The sequence below is a fragment of the Rhinopithecus bieti genome, unplaced genomic scaffold, assembly GCF_001698545.2.
Source record: "Rhinopithecus bieti isolate Rb0 unplaced genomic scaffold, ASM169854v2 scaffold_13247, whole genome shotgun sequence".
NCBI lineage: Eukaryota > Metazoa > Chordata > Mammalia > Primates > Cercopithecidae > Rhinopithecus > Rhinopithecus bieti.
In genome coordinates this window covers 3,261,754-3,281,685 of record NW_016807505.1, presented here as the reverse complement: position 1 = coordinate 3,281,685, position 19,932 = coordinate 3,261,754, and the positions used below count along the sequence as shown (strand labels likewise).

At 43.3% G+C, this 19,932-nt stretch overlaps 1 protein-coding gene across 4 annotated transcripts in view; it reads left to right on the top strand.

Moving 5' to 3' along the window:
* Positions 1 to 19,932, top strand: part of OCA2 (OCA2 melanosomal transmembrane protein) — a 357,547-nt gene that overhangs the window by 227,896 nt on the left and 109,719 nt on the right. For all 4 annotated transcript variants that reach the window (XM_017882412.1, XM_017882410.1, XM_017882413.1 and 1 more), the window contains 2 exons: positions 10,428 to 10,487; positions 11,081 to 11,185. In XM_017882412.1, coding sequence (XP_017737901.1) covers positions 10,428 to 10,487; positions 11,081 to 11,185 — 165 coding nt within the window. The remainder of the gene's footprint in view (positions 1 to 10,427; positions 10,488 to 11,080; positions 11,186 to 19,932) is intronic.

The following is a 19,932-nucleotide window of genomic DNA, read 5'->3' as shown; positions in this document are numbered from 1 at the left end:
CAACTACATGGAAACTGAACAACCTTCTCCTGAGTGACTCCTAGGTAGATAATGAAATGAAGGCAGAAATCAAGAAGTTCTTTGAAGCCAAAGAGAACAAAGAAAACCTCTGGGATGCAGCTAAAGCAGCGGTAAGAGGGAAATTTACAACACCAAATGCCCAGATCAGAAAGCTAGAAAGATGTCAAATCAACACCCTAAGATCACAACTAAAAGAACTGGAGAACCAAGAGCAAACAAACCCCAAAGCTAGCAGAAGACAATAAATAACCAAGATCAGAGTGAAGCTAAAGGAGCTAGAGACACGAAAAACCCTTCAAATAATCAATGAATCTAGGGGTTGGTTTTTTGAAAAAATCAATAGGATAGGTAGACCGCTAGCTAGACTAGTAAAGAAGAAAAGAGAGAAGAATCAGATAGGCATAATAAAAAATGATAAAGGGGATATCACCACTGACCCCACAGAAATACAAACAACCATCAGAGAATACTATAAACATCTCTATGCAAATAAACTAGAAAATCTAGAAGAAATGGATAAATTCCTGTACACATACACCCTCCCAGGACTGAACCCAGAAGAAGTTGAATCCCTGAGTAGACCAATAGCAAGTTCTGAAATTGAGGCAGTAATGAATATTTAACAGCCTACTCATAATAAAAAGTCCAGGATCAGAGGATTTACAGCTGAATTCTACCAGAGGTACAAAGAGGAGCTGGTACCATTTCTTCTGAAACAATTCCAAGCAATTGAAAAGGAGGGACTTCTCCCTAACTAATTTTATGAGGCCCGCATCATCCTGATACCAAAACCTGGCAGAGATACAACAAAAGAAGAAAGCTTCAGGCCAATATCCCTGATGAACATCGATGCAAAAATCCTCAATAAAATACAGGCAAATTGAATCCTGCAGCACATCAAAAAGCTTATCCAGCATGATCAAGTTGGCTTCATCCTTGGGGTGAAAGGCTGATTCAACATATGCAAATCAATAAACATAATCCATCACATAAATAGAACTAAAGATAAAAACCACCTGATTATCTCAATAGACACAAAAAAAGGCCTTTGATAAAGTTCAACATCCTTTCATGTTAAAAGCTCTCAAAAAACTAGGTATTGAATAAACTAGATGTGATTCTTATCATAAAATAATAAGAATCATTTATGACAAACCCACAGCCAGTATCATACTGAAGGGGCAAAAGCTGGAAGCATTCCCATTGAAAACTGACATATGACAAGGATGCCCTCTCTCACCACTCCTATTCAACATAGTATTGGAAGTTCTGGCCAGGGCAATCAGGCAAGAGAAAGAAATAAAGCGTATTCAAATAGGAAGAAAGGAAGTCAAACTGTCTCTGTTTGCAGATGACATGATCCTATATCTAGAAAACCCCATCCTGAGAGTCCAAAAGCTTCTTAAGCTGATAAACAACTTCAACAAAGTCTCAGGATACAAAAACAATGTGCAAAAATTACAGGTATTCCTATACACCAACAATACACAAGCAGAGAGTGAAATCATGAATGAACTCCCATTCACAATTGCTACAAAGAGAATAACATCCCTAGGAATACAGCTAACAAGGGAAGTGAAGGACTTCTTTAAGGAGAACTACAAATCACTGCTCAAGGAAAACAGAGAGGACACAAAGAAATGGAAAAACATACCATGCTCATGGATAGGAAGAAGAATCAATATTGTGAAAATGGCTATACTGCCCAAAGTAATTTATAGATTCAATGCTATTCCCATTAAACTACCGTTGACATTCTTCACAGAATTGGAAAAAACTACTTTAAAATTAATATGGAACCAAGAATGAGCCCATATAGCCAAGATAATCCTAAGCAAAAAGAACAAAGCTGGAGGCATCATGCTGCCCAATTTCAAACTATACCACCAGGCTACAGTAACCAAACAGCATGGTACTGGCACAAAAACAGATACACAGACCAATGGAACAGAATAAAGATCTCAGAAATAAGACTGCACATCTACAACCATCTGATCTTCAGCAAACCTGACAAAAACAAGCAATGGGGATAGGATTCCCTATTTAATAAATGATGCTGGGAAAACTGGCCAGCCACATGCAGAAAATTGAAACTGGACCTCTTCCTTACACCTTATACAAAAATTAACTCAAGATGGATTAAAGACTTAAATATAAAACCCAGAATTATAAAAACCCTAGAAGAAAATCTAGGCAATACCATTCAGGACATAGACACAAACATAGATTGCATGACAAAAATGTCAAAAGCAATTGCAACAAAAGCAAAAGTTGACAAATGGGATCTAATTAAACTAAAGAGCTTCTGCACAGCAAAAGAAACTATCAGAATGAACGGACAACGTACAGAATGGGAGAAAATTTTTTCTCCCATTGTCTATCCATCTGACAAAGGTCTAATATCCAGAATCTATAAGGAACTTAAACAAATTTACAATAAAAAAACCAACAACCACATTAAAAAGTGGGCAAAGGACATGAACAGACACTTCTCAAGACATTCATGCAACCAACAAACTTAAGAAAAAAATCTCAACATCACTAATCATTAGAGAAATGCAAAGCAAAACCACAATGAGATCTCACATCAGTCAGAATGGCAATTATTAAAAAGTCAAGAAACAGCAGACACTGGAGAAATAGAAACGCTTTTACACTGTTGGTGTAAATGTAAAGTAGTTCAACAATTGTGGAAGACAGTGTGGTGATTCCTCAGAGACCTAGGGCCCAAAATACAGTTTAACCCAGCAATCCCATTGCTGGGTATATACCCAAAGGAATATAAATCTTTCTTTTCTAAAGATACATGCATACATATGTTCATTGCAGCACTATTCACAATAGCAAAGACACAGAGTCAACCCAAATGCCCTACAATGATAGCCTGGATAAAGACAATGTGGTACATATACACCATGGAATACTCTGCAGCCATGAAAAGAAGCAAGGTCATGTCCTTTGAAGGGACATGATGGAGCGGGAAGCTGTCATCTTCAGCAAGTTAGCACAGGAACAGAAAACCACACTCTGCATGTTCTCATTTATAAGTGGGAGCTGAACAACGAGAACAATGGATGGAGGGAGGGAACAACCCACACTGGATCCTGTCAAGGGGGAAAAGGGGGAGGGAGAACATCAGGATAAATAGCTAATGCATGTGGGGCTTAATACCTAGGTGGTGGGTTGATAGGTGCAGCAAACTACCACGGCAGATGTTTACCTATGTAATAAACCTGTACTTCCTGCACATGTGTCCCGGAACTTAAATTTAAAAAATAATAAATATTTCCAAATGTTAAAAACAATTGGAGCTTCAGAGAAGAGGAGCAAGAGATTAAGAGAAAAAGATATTTGAAGAGGTAATGACAGAGAATTATCAATCTTGCGAAGACACATTTACAATTTCATGAAATTCAGTGAAAACACAGGATGAAATAAAGGAAAACATGCCTGGACACATCATAATCATAGTGCTGAAAACTGAAAATAAGAAAAAATTCTTGAAAACAGTGAGAGAAGAGTGATACATTGCGTACAGGGTACTAGGATTTGAATGACTGCAAATTTCTCATCAGAAATCCTGGAGGCAAGTAGATAGTGGAGCACCTTCTTTAAGTGCTGAAGGAAAAGAACTTTAGAGCCAGAATTCTGTATCTAGTGTAATAATCATTCAGGAATAAAGGAAAAAAAGAGAGACATTCTCAGATGAAGGAAATGACTGGAATTCATTTCCAGGAGACCTGCTCTATAAGACATGTTAATGGAATTTCTCCAGGATGAAGCAAAATGATACTACAGAGAAATTAGATCTTTAGGGATGAAGAACAGCAGAAATGGTAAAAGTAGGTAAATGTAAAAGATAACTTTTTTCCCTCTTAAGTTCTTCAAAATAGGTTTGATGGTTGAAAGTATAAATTATAGTCTGGTGGGAGTTTTAAGTATATAGCTGTAACATATACCATAAGGTGTAATATATACAATATATACCACAAGATGTAAACTATACCATAAGAGGAAATGGGAGAGGTAAAGTGACTTATATCATTTCAAAGCTTGTACATTTTACTTGATGCAATAAAACTTTGGGCTATAAAGAATTTACATATCTATATTTTAATTCACGGAGTAAGTACTAAAAATAAAAATTATTAAGAATAATAATATTTAATACTTATTATTAATTATTATTAAAAGCCAACTGATGAAAATAAAATAGTATTCAAGTAACCCAAAAGAAAGCAAGAAAATGGGCACAGAAATGAATAAAATAAGAAGAGACAAACAAAATAAATGATAATTTTTTTGACCTGAATACAACTATATCAATAATTATGTTAACTGCAAACATTCCCATTAAGAGGAAAATATTGAGAAAGCAGATAAGGAAGTAAGGCTGTAATATATGCTGCTCATAAGAGACATACTTTACCCTTGATCTTAGCTGAAAGGCTGAGCAATGATATGAGACATACTTTTCAATTAAGTATAGAGATATGTTGAAAGTAAATGAATGGAAAAATACATGGCATGCAAATAATAAGCATAAAAGGCCAAAGTGGCATAGAGTAAACTTCAATACACATAATATAATTGGACATAATGAGGGACATTTAATAATAAATGAGACAGATTATAAGGAAGATATAACAATTATGAATGTCCCTGGTAAATACTCAAGATGCAATTGATTCACTAAAGTAAAACAAAATAGACAATCCCAGAATCATAGAAGAAGATTTTATCACTGTTCAGAGATTGATAGAACACCTAGACAAAAAAAAAAAAAGCCATAGAAGATATGAATAACATGATCAACCACCTCGATTCAATTGACACTTGTAGAACACTATATCCAGCAACCACAGAATTCAATCTTTTCATGTATACACGGTCCATTCACCAATATTATAATATTACATCATAAGGATTACGTACTCTGACCACAACGAATTTAAGTTAGAAATCAGTAGCAGCCTGGGAAAACCTCAATGTCTGGAAAGTCAAGAATACACTTCTAGTTAAGTCATGAGTCAAAAATGAAATCACAAGGGAGTAAGATAGTATTACAAAGTAAAATGTTTTTGAAAATATATAAAAAAGTTTTGAGTGCAGCTAAAGTTAGCTTAGAGGGAAACTTGTAGATGAAATACAACAGAAAATAAGAAAGATCTAAAATCAGCTATCTAATGTTCTACTTTAAGAAGCTGGAATGGAAAGTAAAACTAAAATACACAGGAAGAAGAAACTAATAACGATAAGATCAGAATCAACAAAGTAGGAAACAGACTGCAGAAAAAAAAAAAAAACCCACTAAGCCAAAAAGCTGGTTCTTTGAAAAGAAACAATTGAACACACATCACCAGTATCATCAAGAAATGAGAGGTGACCAACACAAACCCTACAGGAATTAAAAAACAATAAGATAATCTGTTAACAAATTTATACCAACAAATTCAACAACTTACATGAAATGGAATAGTTCCTTAAAAAATACAACTTACCACAATGGACTCACGTTTTAATAGAAAATCTGAATAGAATTATATCAATAAAGCAGCTGAATTAGTATTTAAAATTATTTACACACGGAAAAGTCCAAACACAAATGGCTTCCCTGTTTAATCTTCTCACACATTGAGTAAGAAATAATACCAACCCTATAAATCTCTTTCAGAAAATAATGGAGGTGGGGGACAGTTCCCCACTTATTTTGTAGGTCTGGTATTACCCTGGTATTAAGACAAAGGTATTATGTGAAAAGAAAATTACAGATCAACATCTCCCACTCACATAGATCCAAGCAAGATATCAAATCAAATGCTGTGGTATATAAAATAGTACAGCATAATCAAAAAACGTTTATTCCAGAAATCCAAGGTTGATTTAACATTCAATAATTAGTATAATTTTCCATATTAACAGAATGCAGGAGAAAAACCATATGATCATTTCAATAGATGCAGAAAGAGCATTTGAGAGCAAACCATGAATTCTCAAATTGATGAAAGGCGTTTTTGAAAAACCTGGAGCCAACCTTATACTTCATGGTGAAAACTTAATTGTTTTCCATGAGATTGGCAGCAAGGCAGTCACCTTTTCCGTTCAACAGACAATGTACTGAAGAACCTACTTCTTGTAACATGACAATATAAAGAAATAAATGGCAGAAAAATGAAAATGAGAGAAGTAAAACTGTTCTTATTTACAGGCTATATGATTGTTTATGTAGAAAATCTCAGGTAGTCTACAAAAAATCCAGTACTACCAGAACTAATATATAAATTCAGCAAGGTCAGAAGATACAAGATCAGTATCAAAAATCTATATATTATCATATACTAGCGGCACATAATTGGAAAATATTTAAGGATCAATTGCAAATGATACCAAAAGCCTAAAAAACCTAGGAATAAATCTTAAAAAAAAGTATGCTCAAGATTCCTATAACAAAAATTACTGAGATATTTTGAAAAGAAACTTTTGTAAAAGATCTAAAGACCTAATGAAGAGATATAGTCTGTCCATAGACCCGAAGACTCAATGTTGTTTAGTGTGCAGTTCTTCCCACATTGACTTACAGAGTTAAGCACAATTCTAATAAAAATTGAACTAGGTTTTTCTGCAGAGAATGACAAGCTAATTATACAATTTATGTAGACATTCAAGGGCTAAATTCAAATAACTAAAGCATTTTTTTTCCCCAAAAGGACAACTTTTGGAGCACTTACCTGATTTCTTGAGTTACTACAAAGCTGTAGTAATCAAGACTGTGGTACTGACAAAAGATAGACATAGATTAATGCAACAGAATAGAGAGTCCAGAAATAGACTCTGTATATGTGTTATGTGTTTTTTAAATATACAACTGGTTTTAAACCATAGTGGCAAAGCAATTCATTTAGGAAAGAAAACATTTTTTCAACAAATGGTGCTGAATCAACTGGATATCTGTATAAAAGCAAAAATAATGCTAGAGTTGATTTGTAGTTTTACTGCATTATCTGTTTATTGTAGTATCTTTATAGTGATGATCTCTTTTTTCATTGTTGTTTTTGGTGACTCTCTTTCCCACTTTCTACTTAAAATTGTCATTTTCTCTTCACTTCTTTGGGTTCAATTTGTTGTTATTTTCTTAACTTACAAAGATAGATACTTAGCTTTTGATATTCATGCTTCGTATTTCCCACTGTGTATATTTGACTATAAATTTCCTTTTAGCTGCATCCCTCAAGTTTCCATGTGCATTTTGATTGTATTTACATTTTATTTATTCAAAATTATTTTAAATTTCTATTATGATTTATTACCTTAGTTTTCTTGATTAGCCAATTTTTGACTATTTAATTTGATTGAGAATTATTTAAAATTCTATTTCCCCTTTCCGGGCAGTTATATACTCACTCTTTTAGTATTTTTAGTGGTTTAATGTCATCTGGAGATGCCAGCCTTCATTCTTAACTCATCGAGGGCCCATGTTAATTGGTACTTTTACACTCTTCAACCCCTAATTTCTTTAAGCAAAATTCCTCTTCTGTATTTGGTATCTATGAATTCTCATCCATGCAGTTGTGGGGTCTGGCTAAATCTGTTTATATTCGGTGTCTATGAATTCTCATCCATGCAGTTGTGGGGTCTGGCTAAATCTGTTTATATTCGGTGTCTATGAATTCTCATCCATGCAGTTGTGGGGTCTGGCTAAATCTGTTTTGGTTGTTTCTGCTCTCATTCATGCTGTTTGTCTTCTGTGTCCCTAGAGATCCAAGACTATAATCTCATCATTTCATCTTATTCTGTGGGATTCCTGAGGGCCTGCAGGCGGGATGCTTTCCTCCAGAAACTGCTGTGTCTGCTTCTGCTGGATGACAGGGAATAATTTTAGTGCATTTCAAGGATCTTAGCTCAATATGAGAAATCTTAGTGGAGCCTACAACCCCACAGGCATTCACACCTCCTCTGACTTCAGTGCTTGATCAGCCTCGAGCTTCAAGGCAGTTCCACCCTGTGCCACTCAAGTCTTGCAGCTCCTAGACAGCTGCAGGAAACATTTTCATGGGGAGAGATTCCTTGGAAAGCCATACATTGTCTTGCTAATCTAGAATGTGTTAAAAGTGTGTTTTATCTAGGGTCCATTTGTTTGGCTGAAGAAGGGACTCTTAGACCTCCTAGTTTATCATTTTGAAAGAAGTGGTAGCAATGATTTATGGTATTGGCTTATTTCAGTGGGACAAGGATGTCAGGTCATTGCTGAATCAGCATTTCTGTGACAGACTAATGATGTTTCACATCCTGACTTACACTACACGATCATCTTTTCACTGTATAAGCTGATGAAGGAGACAAGTAATGGGTATAATCTTCAACTGTACATAAACTTTGCATACTGTAAAATACACATTATATACCTACAGTGTTAGGCTTGATAGATAGGGATGTGCTAGATAATTACTTCATTTTGTAAAAGAGTGTATTTGTAGTTTCTTCATATTTTGACTTTTTTTTAAAAAAATTAAGAGATCCGTTATTTTGAGCTGAGTTATTAGATGCAGTATTCAAGTTTTTTGAAGATTTTACTTTATTTTGTCTTCTTACACTACATAACTCGGACTATGGTATTTAGGATAATTATATGACACTAAATATGTAAATAAAAATGTCTATAGGTACACGTCAAGTTGTGCACACCATACTCTGTGTGTGTGTGAGGCACATACAGGTAGAACCATCTCTATTTGGCATTTGGCAGAACATTTTAATCAGGCTTAGGCCTTTGATTTTTCTTTGAACTGATGATGTCAAACAAAACAAAAGGTATAGCTACATTCAATATATTTTCAGCTTTAAAGTTTCATTTAATAACATTTGGATTATGATACATTTTTCGTTCTTTAACAGTGGGTGATTTTACCCCCCAGGGACCACTGGTTCTTAACGGGGTGATTTTACTCCCCCAGAGAGAGGACGGTGGCTGTGTCTGGAGACATCTTTGGCCGTCACGCTGGTGGTGGTGAGGTGCCACTGGCATCGAGTGTGACCAGGCCAGGGCTGCTGGGCAGCGTCTTATAATGCATGGGCCAGCCCCAGAGCAGAGAACGATCTGGCTCTAAATTAGCTGGGCCACGGGCCAGCCCCAGAGCAAAGAACAATCTGGCTCTAAATTAGCAGGGCCAGGGTGAGAAACCCTGCTCTGAAGTGATTCTCCTTATGACTTAGTTGACATAACAGCAAACTTGATGGAGAATTGTGATTGAAGACCCAACATTTGGGCTCCATGGCTTTTAAATGAAGGTCAGCTACCAACTGTACATGCAGATTGAGATTCTTAAGCTTGATTTAAACAAGGACAAGCTGGCCAGGCACAGTGGCTCACGCCTAAAATACCAGCGCTTTGGGAGGCCAAGGCAGGCAGATCACTTGAGGTCAGGAGTTCGAGACCAGCCTGGCCAACATGGCGAAACCCCGTCTCTACTAAAAATACAAAAACAAGCCAGGTGTGGTGGTGGGTGCCGGTAATCCCAGCTACTTGTGAGACCGAGGCAGGAGAATTGCTGGAACCCAGGAGGTGGAGGTTGCAGTGAACCGAGATCACACCACTGCACTCTAGCCTGAGCAATAGAGCAAAACTGTCTCAAAAACGAAAACAAAAAAATTAAAAAATTAAAAAAAAAAACCACAGACAAGCTGCTATTTGTAATATTTGCAGTCTTTCAGCATGGTCGAATCACAGTGAAGAGGCCACACCCACAGAGGTGCTGGGCAGCTGAGCCACCGGTACCTGTTGCCTTCCGGTGACCTCCCACGGTGGCTTGGTCGCCAGCCTCTGGGCATCCCTGCGCAGGACCTTGGCAGCCTGGGCAGAAGGCTCCTGCGCCTCATCTTCTCTCTTCTACACTTTCCGGCCTTTCCCTGGGTCCAGTTTTCTGAATCTGCCTAGTACTGTGAAAATAGTTACATGTGCCAGTTAAATAGACTTCTCCTTCCTTTCTTTGAAGATTATAAAAACTGCATTAAAAAATTCTCTTAAAACTCTGTGGTGTTTAACTTTAAAAAGAAATTGGAAATGCCACTTACTTGAAAGACCTATATGGAGTGGTATTTCGTGATGTATGATTGAACAGTATCTTTACACAGGTCTTAAAGAGAGTCTTCCGTTCGGATTTAAATTTAACATGGACATTAACTCAGATCAATGAGGGATTTCTGCCACTGTTGTTGGACTTTTTCTCTGTGAATCTTCATTGTGCATATATGATAGTAAATTATTTATAGACTGTGTATTTGAGTCTGATCTTTTATAAGAAGCAGGAGTCTGGGCCTACCTTATGTTCACGTCTTTTCAAGACTTTGTTTTTAATCTTGCATATATTTTCTGTTTTAAACTGATTCTCATCACACATCCTTTCTTCTAGGCATTGGCACATCTCCACTTAATAGAATATGTTGGAGAACAAACTGCTTTGCTAATAAAGGTAAAATAAATGTTATAATAGAAGGTACTCCAGCCACTGTTCTTTGATTTTGTGGAAAAAAAAAAAATTCTGGTAAGAACAGGTCACATTAATTATGTAAAAAGGCACAGCAGGGAACCTGTTCTATCCTGTGCCGCCCAGAGATGAAGGGAGACTTTTTCCAAAGAATATATAATTACGGATGCTTGCTATTTTGCTTTTAACTTTATTTAAAGCCTGTCTGAGAAGGAGCGGGATCGACACCAGCCTCAGTAAATGAGTGCGGCAGGCACCCCAGCCTCAGTGGTCTGCCAGGCCATCGGGTTAGTGTGACCAGTGTGCGCAGCCACCACACATGGACGAGGGGCAGGGTCACTCTGCCTCCCCATCCAGGGGCTGGCAGGCCTGGGCATGGCTGGGCGTTGCTGGTAGAAACCCAGCGGAGGCTCCTGGTGTGGGTGGGGCCCTGGCTTGCACACCTGTGTCTGCCTTGGTCTTGTGATGGGTAAGAGGAAGGACTAACGCCCTCGGGCCCCTCTGAGTCTCCCGGCTGGTGGGATCTGACCCTAAGTGCATGTGATGGAACACGGCAGCTGCTATTCTCCTCCTTCCAGATGGTCCCAGAGGAGCAGCGCCTCACGGCCGCCATCGTCCTGGTGGTGTGGGTCTCAGCCCTGGCGTCGTCTCTGATTGACAACATCCCATTCACCGCTACCATGGTGAGTTGCATGTCTCCATGTTGAGGGCTCAGCTTCAGCCTGGACATAGCCTGGGGCTTACCCTCCCTTCCTAAGGCAGCAGAGGATGAAGCCGGCGCCTTTGCTGCACTCACAGGTGTAGAGGACAAAAGTGAGCAGAGCCCGGGGCAGCTGGGCGGAGAGTGCCGAGAGCCCAGACTGCAGGCGGGGAGCCGAGGCTCTGCAGCTGCTGTGGACGGCACGTCCTGGGGTGACTGGTGGTCTTGGGGTCAACGCCACCGAGAGCTGCCACCTCTCCCAGAAAACGCTGTCTTGTCTTGTCTGTCTGCCTTCCTTCCTTCTTTTCTTTTCTCTTTTCTTTTCTTCCTTTCTCTCTTTTTCTTTTCTTTCTTTCTCTCTCCTTCCTTCCTTCCTTCCTTCCTTCCTTCCTTCCTTCCTTCCTTCCTTCCTTCCCTCCCTCCCTTCCTCCTCTCCCTCCCTCCCTTCCTTCCTCCTCTCCCTCCCTCCCTTCCTTCCTCCCTCCCTCCCTTCCTTCCTCCTCTCCCTCCCACCCTTCCTTCCTCCCTCCCTCCCTTCCTTCCTTCGAAAATTGTGAGACATCAAAAGACAGAGACTTCCATCTTCATTTGCTGCGGATTAGAAGCTGTTCTAACCAGCCTGTGTGTCTCCTAGTGCTTGGCCTGGGCAAGATCTTTCATTCTCTGTGTGGTCTTGAGCCCCAGCCAGGACTGGAAGTGCACATGGTAGACCTTTAGTTGGACAGATGAGCCTGCTTCTGGTGTGACTTCTGCCAGCATTGATTGCTTGGTTCAGGGCAGGAACTGGGAACCCAGGTGTGGCAAAGTAAAGGTAGGCCTAGGGGCTTGCACACAAGTCGCTGGGGTCCTCTCACAAACACTTGAGGTCGTCCCAGGTGTGCAGAGAACAGGCCAGAAGCATGGTGAGCACTCCCCATGGCAGGATACAGGACAGGGGAGAGCCCTCTGTTCTTCTGACTCTGAGGGCCTCCCCGCTCCCCGCAGGGAACAGCCTGTGGGATCCCAAGACATCCCACCACCCTGTATCTATTCTGAACAATGGCACCCCCGGACTGGAGCAGCAGGCCTGGCTGTGTGGGGAAAAGGGCAGGCCGGGCTCATGCGGCGCTGACCTTAGGCGGACCTGGGAACCTGCCTCCCTCCCTTGCAGCCTGGAATTTAGTTTCTGCCAAGGTTGACCCTCTAGTTGCCTTCCAAGGTCTGGGTGTGGTAATCCTGAACTAACTCGGTGGCTGTTGTTATTTTTTGGTGAAATTCCAAACTGGGGAAGTCTTGCGGCTGTGGTCAAATGTCCCAGCTGTGGCCCAGCCGGCTCCACCTCTCCTGGCGCCCCAGGCAGGCTGACACCTTCTGGCAGGGCGGCCCTTACCGATCCTCAGCTTCAGCTTGTGCGTTCATCCTGTTCTCCAGGGAAACACAGTTTGCAGGAGAGTCCGCACTGTCCCAGCCAGCGAGGCCACAGGCGCGGCCCGAGCACGGGACCCCGACACAGCCTCCATCAGTGCTTGCTTCCGCCCTGCGCTCACAGCTCAACCCCGCCTTCTGGGGAGCTCTGAGGTTTGGACCCAGATCCTTTCTGGGACTGAATTTGAAGAGCCCTAGCATTGGTGATTTAGGTTGTTCCTTTTTCTAAGAATAGGACACTTTCACAGTTTTGTTCCATAAATTGTAGTGACTACTTAAAATTTACCTTAAAAAATGGAATCAGAGACAATAGTAAGGCAAATATCCATATGTTCACCACCCGAAGTGAGAAGGTATCAACATTTTATCCTCTTTGCTTTGGAATTTCTTGTTTGTTTTATTAAGAAATACAACATTGCAGATAAACAGGCATCTCTCTGTTCTTCCCCTGGAGCCTCAGGACCATCTCTGCCCTCATGAATGTGGGTCCCATCTGTCTCTGCAGTGGCCGCTGTGGGGGTGCTGAGGGTAGGATGCTGGCTCCTGTGTGTCCACAGGGGCGGAAGCCACATACATCGTGACCACAGCGGCACAGGGTGCAGAGGTGGACACGCAGCTCTTCAAAGCGCATGCATCTCCCCTGAGTGACTGTGCCATGCCAGCATGAGGCATCTGCAGTGGCCGCATCATGGGAGGGACATGGGGAGCCACTGGGTCTTGCTGCCTCAGGCTGGGGGTGGCGCACAGCGACGGCCACAATGCTTGGGTGGGAAAGGGACACGTGGCCCTTCCCTGGAGCAGGGATCTGCGAAGTGGGTGGGCATCGCGGTCCCTCCACTTTCCCTCACTCCATTCTCCCCTCCTTTCCTTTGAGTGTCTTTTTACTGCTTTTTTAAAAAGCTGTATTGAAGTCATTGACAAAAATCTGCACCTATTGAATGTGTAAGTTTTCATGAATTTGGACATATGTGTATACCTGTGATACTGTCATCACAATCGAGGTACCAAACGCGTGCATCATCTCCATACATGTACTTATGTGTCTGTATGTGTGCTTCATGGTAAACTTAACACATGTCTGCCTTCTTAATACACTTTGAAGTGCATAATACCATATTAATGCTAGGCACTGTGTCATATCACGGCTCTGGAACGAACCCGTCTGGGATAACTGAAACTCGACCCATTGAGCAGCCTCTGCCCATCCCCCTCCCTCCACCCTCGACAGCCACCATTCTACTCTCTGCTTCCACGAGCGTGACGATTTTAGATTCCGCACACGATGGAATCAGGCGGTATTGCTCCTTCTGTGACTCGCTTATCTCACGTAGCATAATGCCCTCTGCGTTCATCCATGTTGTCACAAATAGCAGGATTTTCTGCCCTTTTAAGCCCGAATCGCCTTTCATTGCATATATATTCATATACCACATTTTCTTTATCCACATGTCCATCAGTGGACATGCAAGTTTTTCCCGTATCTTGGCTATTCTGAATAATGCTACAGTGAAAATGGGAGTACAGCTGTTTCTTCTTCGAGAGCCTGGTTTCCATTGCAGGTGGTTAGAGGATATGGTCTATAGGATTTCGTGCTTAGAAATTCCCGAAATGTCATCTGACTTACCATGTGGCTGTTTTTCTCCAGCTGCACACCTAAAAAGCTGCGTTTCAGCTTCTGCACACTGTGGCTGCTTTGGTCACTCCGTGTTTGGCTTCTGCCTCTGCCGACCCACAGGAGCCAGGATCCTGCCCTAGCTCCTCCCACAGTGGGCCGATGTGTAGGTGGTTATGACTCAAATTCATGAAGGCAGCTCCCTGAGGAGAGGGAAGGATGAAAACAATCCTGGGTCCTGAGGGAGGAAAGGAGCCTCACATTTGTTTATAATATTTTGTTCCTTACAAAATAAGCACAAAGGAAATCCTGCGGCAAAGAAGATAAAATGTTCAAATGTTCTCAGTGTATGTGTGTGAGCAGTTAACATACATATAGAACGCTCATATCATGTGAGCATTAACATACATAAGCATGTCATTGTGTTGTTATCCTCTCTAGATTCACTTATCTCTTTTCAATCTATCGTTTCGATATAGCAGAGAACTTTGTTAATTAGTTTGTTCCTCCTTGCACTTCAGCACGTTTTTGCATCGTTTACTTTGTGATTGTATTAGATGTTAAAGGTTCATTGTCTAGTAACTTCACAGTGGCTGGTTTCTTTTACCTTGCATGAGGTCTCCACCTCTGCGCTGAGCCTCTGCCAGGTTTATCTTTTTCCAGTCCTTTATTTATTTACTGTTTTTTTAAAATCCTTTTCCAATTGCATTTTAAGCAGAATGCAAGTCGATTTTTAAAATTCAAAGCAGATAATCTTTGTCTTTTAAGAGAATAGTTTAACATGTTTACATTTATTGTAATGACTTATTGACTTGAACTAATTACCATCATTTATTTCTTTTTATGCTTTTTCCTTGCTAATTCTTTTTTTTTCACTATCATTTCCTGACTTCTTTAGATTGATACGTCACATCTCCCCACCCATCAATTGGTTTCGAAGTTACTGATTTTATTCCTAGTCCTTTAGTGGAAATCATTCTGTTTGTAATGCACATGGTGGTATCAGCATTTCAAACAACAGTTGCAGTGAACAGAACCTATTTTAGTTAGTTTAAGATGAAAAGGAGTTTATCTAGGGATAGTACATAGTTTTTGGGATTTCTGAGAATTTCTATACTGCACAATGGGAATGGGGGGCTGCCCACAAGCCCCCAGCTTTTGCAGCTTGGCATGAGTGCTCAGGATCTCTGCCCCCACACTGGCTACTGAGTCCAGGGACTTCTGTCACCCTGCTCTTGAGTATGCCTTGTCACACCTCTCCTCCAGATTCTCCAGATGGGCCTCTGGAGCAGGTGTGTCTGATTGGAGGAGTCCATGCCTGTTCTAACTGCAATGGAGGCGGCAAAAGTGACTTTCTGGCTTCTGCCTTGGAGGCCCAGAACTCTCAAAACAGAGCTCCAAGGAGGCTTCAAAGCCTTTCTCCATCCCTCCCTCAGCGCCTTCTCCTTGATGCTTCTGTGTTTCCCGGTGCAGAGCCTTGCTTGCCCTCTGGGTCCCACAGTACCGTGCACCTACATCCACCAAGTCACTCAACAAGCGGATTGTCAAGAGTGTCTGCAGCTGTCTGCGAACTCCGACTGTTTGTGTTTGTAGCCTCATTCACGAGTGTTATACCTGGCACCAAAAAGATACTTAGCAAGTGTTTGCAGATGAATAGGAAAGTGAACTAACTGCCAGAGATTAATTGTCCTGGAGTAACTCTGTGTCCGCCTCCTCTCTGGCCTGCCATCCTCTGCTACTCTGTTACTGAGGGAGCTGGACACCCCGTGCTTGCTGCATGTCTCAGAGTCGCAGACCCCACCTGTGCATCTCCCTTCTGCCAGACCACCTGCCAATCGAGACGCACCCTCATCTTCAGTGATGTGGTGCCACCTCTCCAGCACGATGCTGGAGCTCTTGTGCCTTTGACAGTGCTGTTCTTTGCCACTGGTAGCAGCTTCCCTCTCAACTCCCTCCTTCCCTGTCCTGGGAGCCAGCCTCACCAACCCACAGCCCTCTACATTCCCTGGGTGGCAGCTGGTCCTTTCTCTGGATCTGCCTTCGCTGTGCAGCCTCTGGGTACAATGGCCTGCCCTCTGGATGGATGTAGGGTGTCCTGCTCAGGCCCCCAGTCATGTAAGGCAACTCATTCATAGTAAATCCTCATGTCTACAGTTCCCACCCACTGGTTCTGGCTTCTGACAGATGCAGTGATAGGAATGGCTCTTTGGGAGGTGATCTGGGTTTCCTGTCCTCAGAGAGGCCCCTTTGACTGGGAGGACCTTTACCCTGCACAGCTGTGGAGCCCTCTGAACCCAGGGAGTGGCCAGGAGAGTATGTGGGTGGCAACGCGGGTCTAGTTCAGGCCTGAGATCTTTGAAGTCATGCGTCCCTCTGCACCTGCTGCTGATGCAGAGAGAAGGCAGTGCCGTCTCCTCGCCATCGTGCCCTGGCCTGGCTCGTGTAGATCGACAGAGTTCAGACATCTGAGCTTCTGCTGTAGTTGTCGAGGCTTCTTGGATCGTCCCCAGGGTTGGCTCTGACCAAACACCCTTAGAGTACCTGGTCCTCTCTGCGCCCACTCGGGAGGCCTGCTCCGTGTTCAGGTGGGGAATGGACAAGGAGACCAAAGAACATTCGTGGAAATGCACCAGGAGAGACGGGTGTGCCTGCCCACGGCCGCAGACACAGCGTGAACACAGTGTGCAGTGCCTGGTCTCCCGCCGCCTGGCCAGCAGAGCTGCCTGCCTTCCCTGCCTCCTCGCCAGCCTCTGTCAGATGCAAAAACACGCCTCTGGCTGGTGTCACTGGCCAGGTCAACAGGACACTCTTCACTGGGGATTTTAACACGAATAGAACCTTAAAAAGGGTCAGAGAGCGGGCAGGTGCTGTTGCCACCTCCAGTGACATAAATGCAGGCCACTGCCTCGGTGGAGAGAGCTGGCAGGAGCCTGGGCTGCGTGGGGCGTTTCAGCAGCCTTCGCCTGGTATTCCAGGGATGCGGGTCTCAAGAGACAACACAGAACCCATCTCTCCTCCGACGGCATCGTCTCTCCGAGCGTGTCTTCAGCGTGGGGTTGTCTCTGCTGCATGTGCATTGTCAGCTGTGGGCTGAGAGCGACAGGTGAACTCTGTTCATTGTTCAGGATATTTCTCTTTCTATTTCTTTTCTTGGCGTGGAGATGTTTAACCAGTATTTCCATACAGGGAAATCCCTTTCACACCCACCGCCTCTTCTTCCTTCCTCTTGCCCTCTTGGGGGGCAGGTGGCCTCTGTGGGCGGCGTTCATAGAACTCCATTGCATGGTCCCAAAGACCGAGTTGGAACTGCTGAGAAACAGCATAATGACTGAGAATTCCCTGACAGTCTTTCTCCATTTAAACCTTAACTTTTCAACCTCATTTGCTTGAAAAGGAAAAATCCTCAGGCAACTTTCAAGTTAAAAGGTTATTACTCTTGTCCTGAATGTTGAATTTAAAGACTGGCAATTTATGCACATAAATCTGTGGGTTTCCTTTAACTGACTTGTTGGCACTCATCATTATCTGTGCTGTCACCCAGCCTCTGGGTGGAAGGCAGTTTCTCAGGCGTCTCCTTTCCCCAGCTTTCTTGGCAATCTCGCCCCATCCCGCAGCCCTGCGGGAGGTATCAGGGCAGACATCCTGGGCTGTCACACCTGGCACAGGAGAGCACTCTTTCAGAGGGTGTGAAAGTCAAAAGCATTTCCCTTAAGCTTTAGCTTTAAAATTTTTTTAACTTAATCTCATTTTTGTTTTAACTCCTCCTATCCTGAAACATCCAGGAACATAATTATGTGGAGGATCAAACCCAGCCCAGTGATTGCAATTAGATTTAATAACATGAGCAGTTGGCACTTTTAGCAGCTCAGGTTCTGCAGGAGGTGGATCTGGGCTTGAATCCTAACTCTGACATTGTGCGAGCTAAGGAGGCACTAGAGTTAGAGAAACAGAAACGGGAGGAGCACAGAAATGCCGTTTTCCCCGTTTGCTTGGTGCTGAGCCTGGTACTGATGGGCTGTGTGGGTTGCAAGTCTGCCCCGGGCAGGTGCACAATGGATGTCCTCTGGGTGGTTGGGGAGCGACCTCAGAGAGGCACTGCTGGGCCCAGAAGTGAGGGTCTCTCTCTCACCTTCCAAGGCCCACAGACCAGCCACTACACCGCCAGACTCCGGCTCCATGGCACCCCACGAAATCCAAGTGGCACATTTAAGGGACCAGTAGTGTGAGAGAAGCTCATTCACTGTGTCCCACCAACACAGTACGACAAATGACAAATTATGAGAACACTCAGAGATTTAAACACAGCACAAAAAATAGTTTCTGCAACTAAAACCTGTAATGTTTTCAACAAAAAATATTGAATAACGAATTGAAGAAGAGCAAGGTGTTAGGCCTGAGTTGCTGTGCTTGCCGCCAAGTGAGAGACTTGTACCAAATGCAGGTACAGAACAAAAGCGCAGAGAAGCAGAGTCGTGAAAAAGGATGAGAGATTTGGAGGCGAGACCCAGGGGACCCAGCGTGGCCATGACAGCAGTTCCGGAATGGGGAGAAGGAATGCATTGTACTGAAAAAGCACAGCCCTTTGCCCTCAAATGGGGCTTGGGCACCGGCAGAATCTCGCAGCACCAGGAACTTCTAACAGGGCAGGGTCTCAGATGCTCAGACCCCTGAGTCAGAGCCTGTATTTGGACAAGGTGCCAGGCAACCCACTCCACACATTGGCATTGAAGAAGTGCTGGTCTAGGCCAGGCCCATCGGCAGGACCTGTGCCCCTATCGGCTATAAATAGCTCTTCCCTCCCTCACCGCAATCCATCTCTCAACTCTCAGAATCCCGGTGAGGGTGCAGCTTTCCCCGTGCTTCCCTGCGGCACCTGTGCACCCTCACCAGGGGACCCACCCAGAACTGCTGCTGAGTGGCTGCTGTGTCCCACACAGCAGGAGCCGACTGCAGCATCCCTCATCCATGCCCCAGGCAGCTCTGCCCTCCTCCCGCTGCTGCTGTGTGCTTGCCATGCACCTGGGCCACCTCTGCCCCTGCCCAGGTAGTTGCAGCCTCAGGGGTCCTGTCCTTCCTGACCTGTCAGGTCAACCCTGCCAGCCTCCCGCTGATGGTTAGTGCCTCCTGGGCTGGCTTCCCAGACCCCTGAGTCAGACCCATTGCCTGGGCCAGAGGTCAGGCAGTGGGAACCATGTGCCTTCCGGCTGTCACACAGCGGAAAAGGAGCTTCAGATGTATTTTTCGATGACTTACGATGTTGTGGTATTTAAATTTAAAAGTAGACATTTAAAAGAATGACGGGATGCCTTCGTTTAAGGATGTTGATATAGACTACGTCCTTGGGGATTATTGTAAATTGGAATGGCAAATTTGACATACGAACTTAAAATGTCTGAGGAGCCCAGGCACGGTGGCTCACGCCTGGAATCCTAGCACCTTGGGAGGCTGAGGCCAGTGGATCACCTGAGATCAAGAGTTCAGTACCAGCCTGGCTAACATGGTAAAACCCTGTCTCTACTAAAAATACAAAAATTCGCCGGACATAGTGGCACGTACCTGTAATCGCAGCTACTCAGGAGACTGAGGAGAATCGCTTAAACCCAGCGGGGAGGGGAGCGGAGCGGAGGTTGCAGCAAGCTGAGATGGTGCCCCTGCACTCCAGCCTGGGTGACAGAGCGAGACTCCATCTCAAAAAAAAAAAAAAAAAAAAAAAG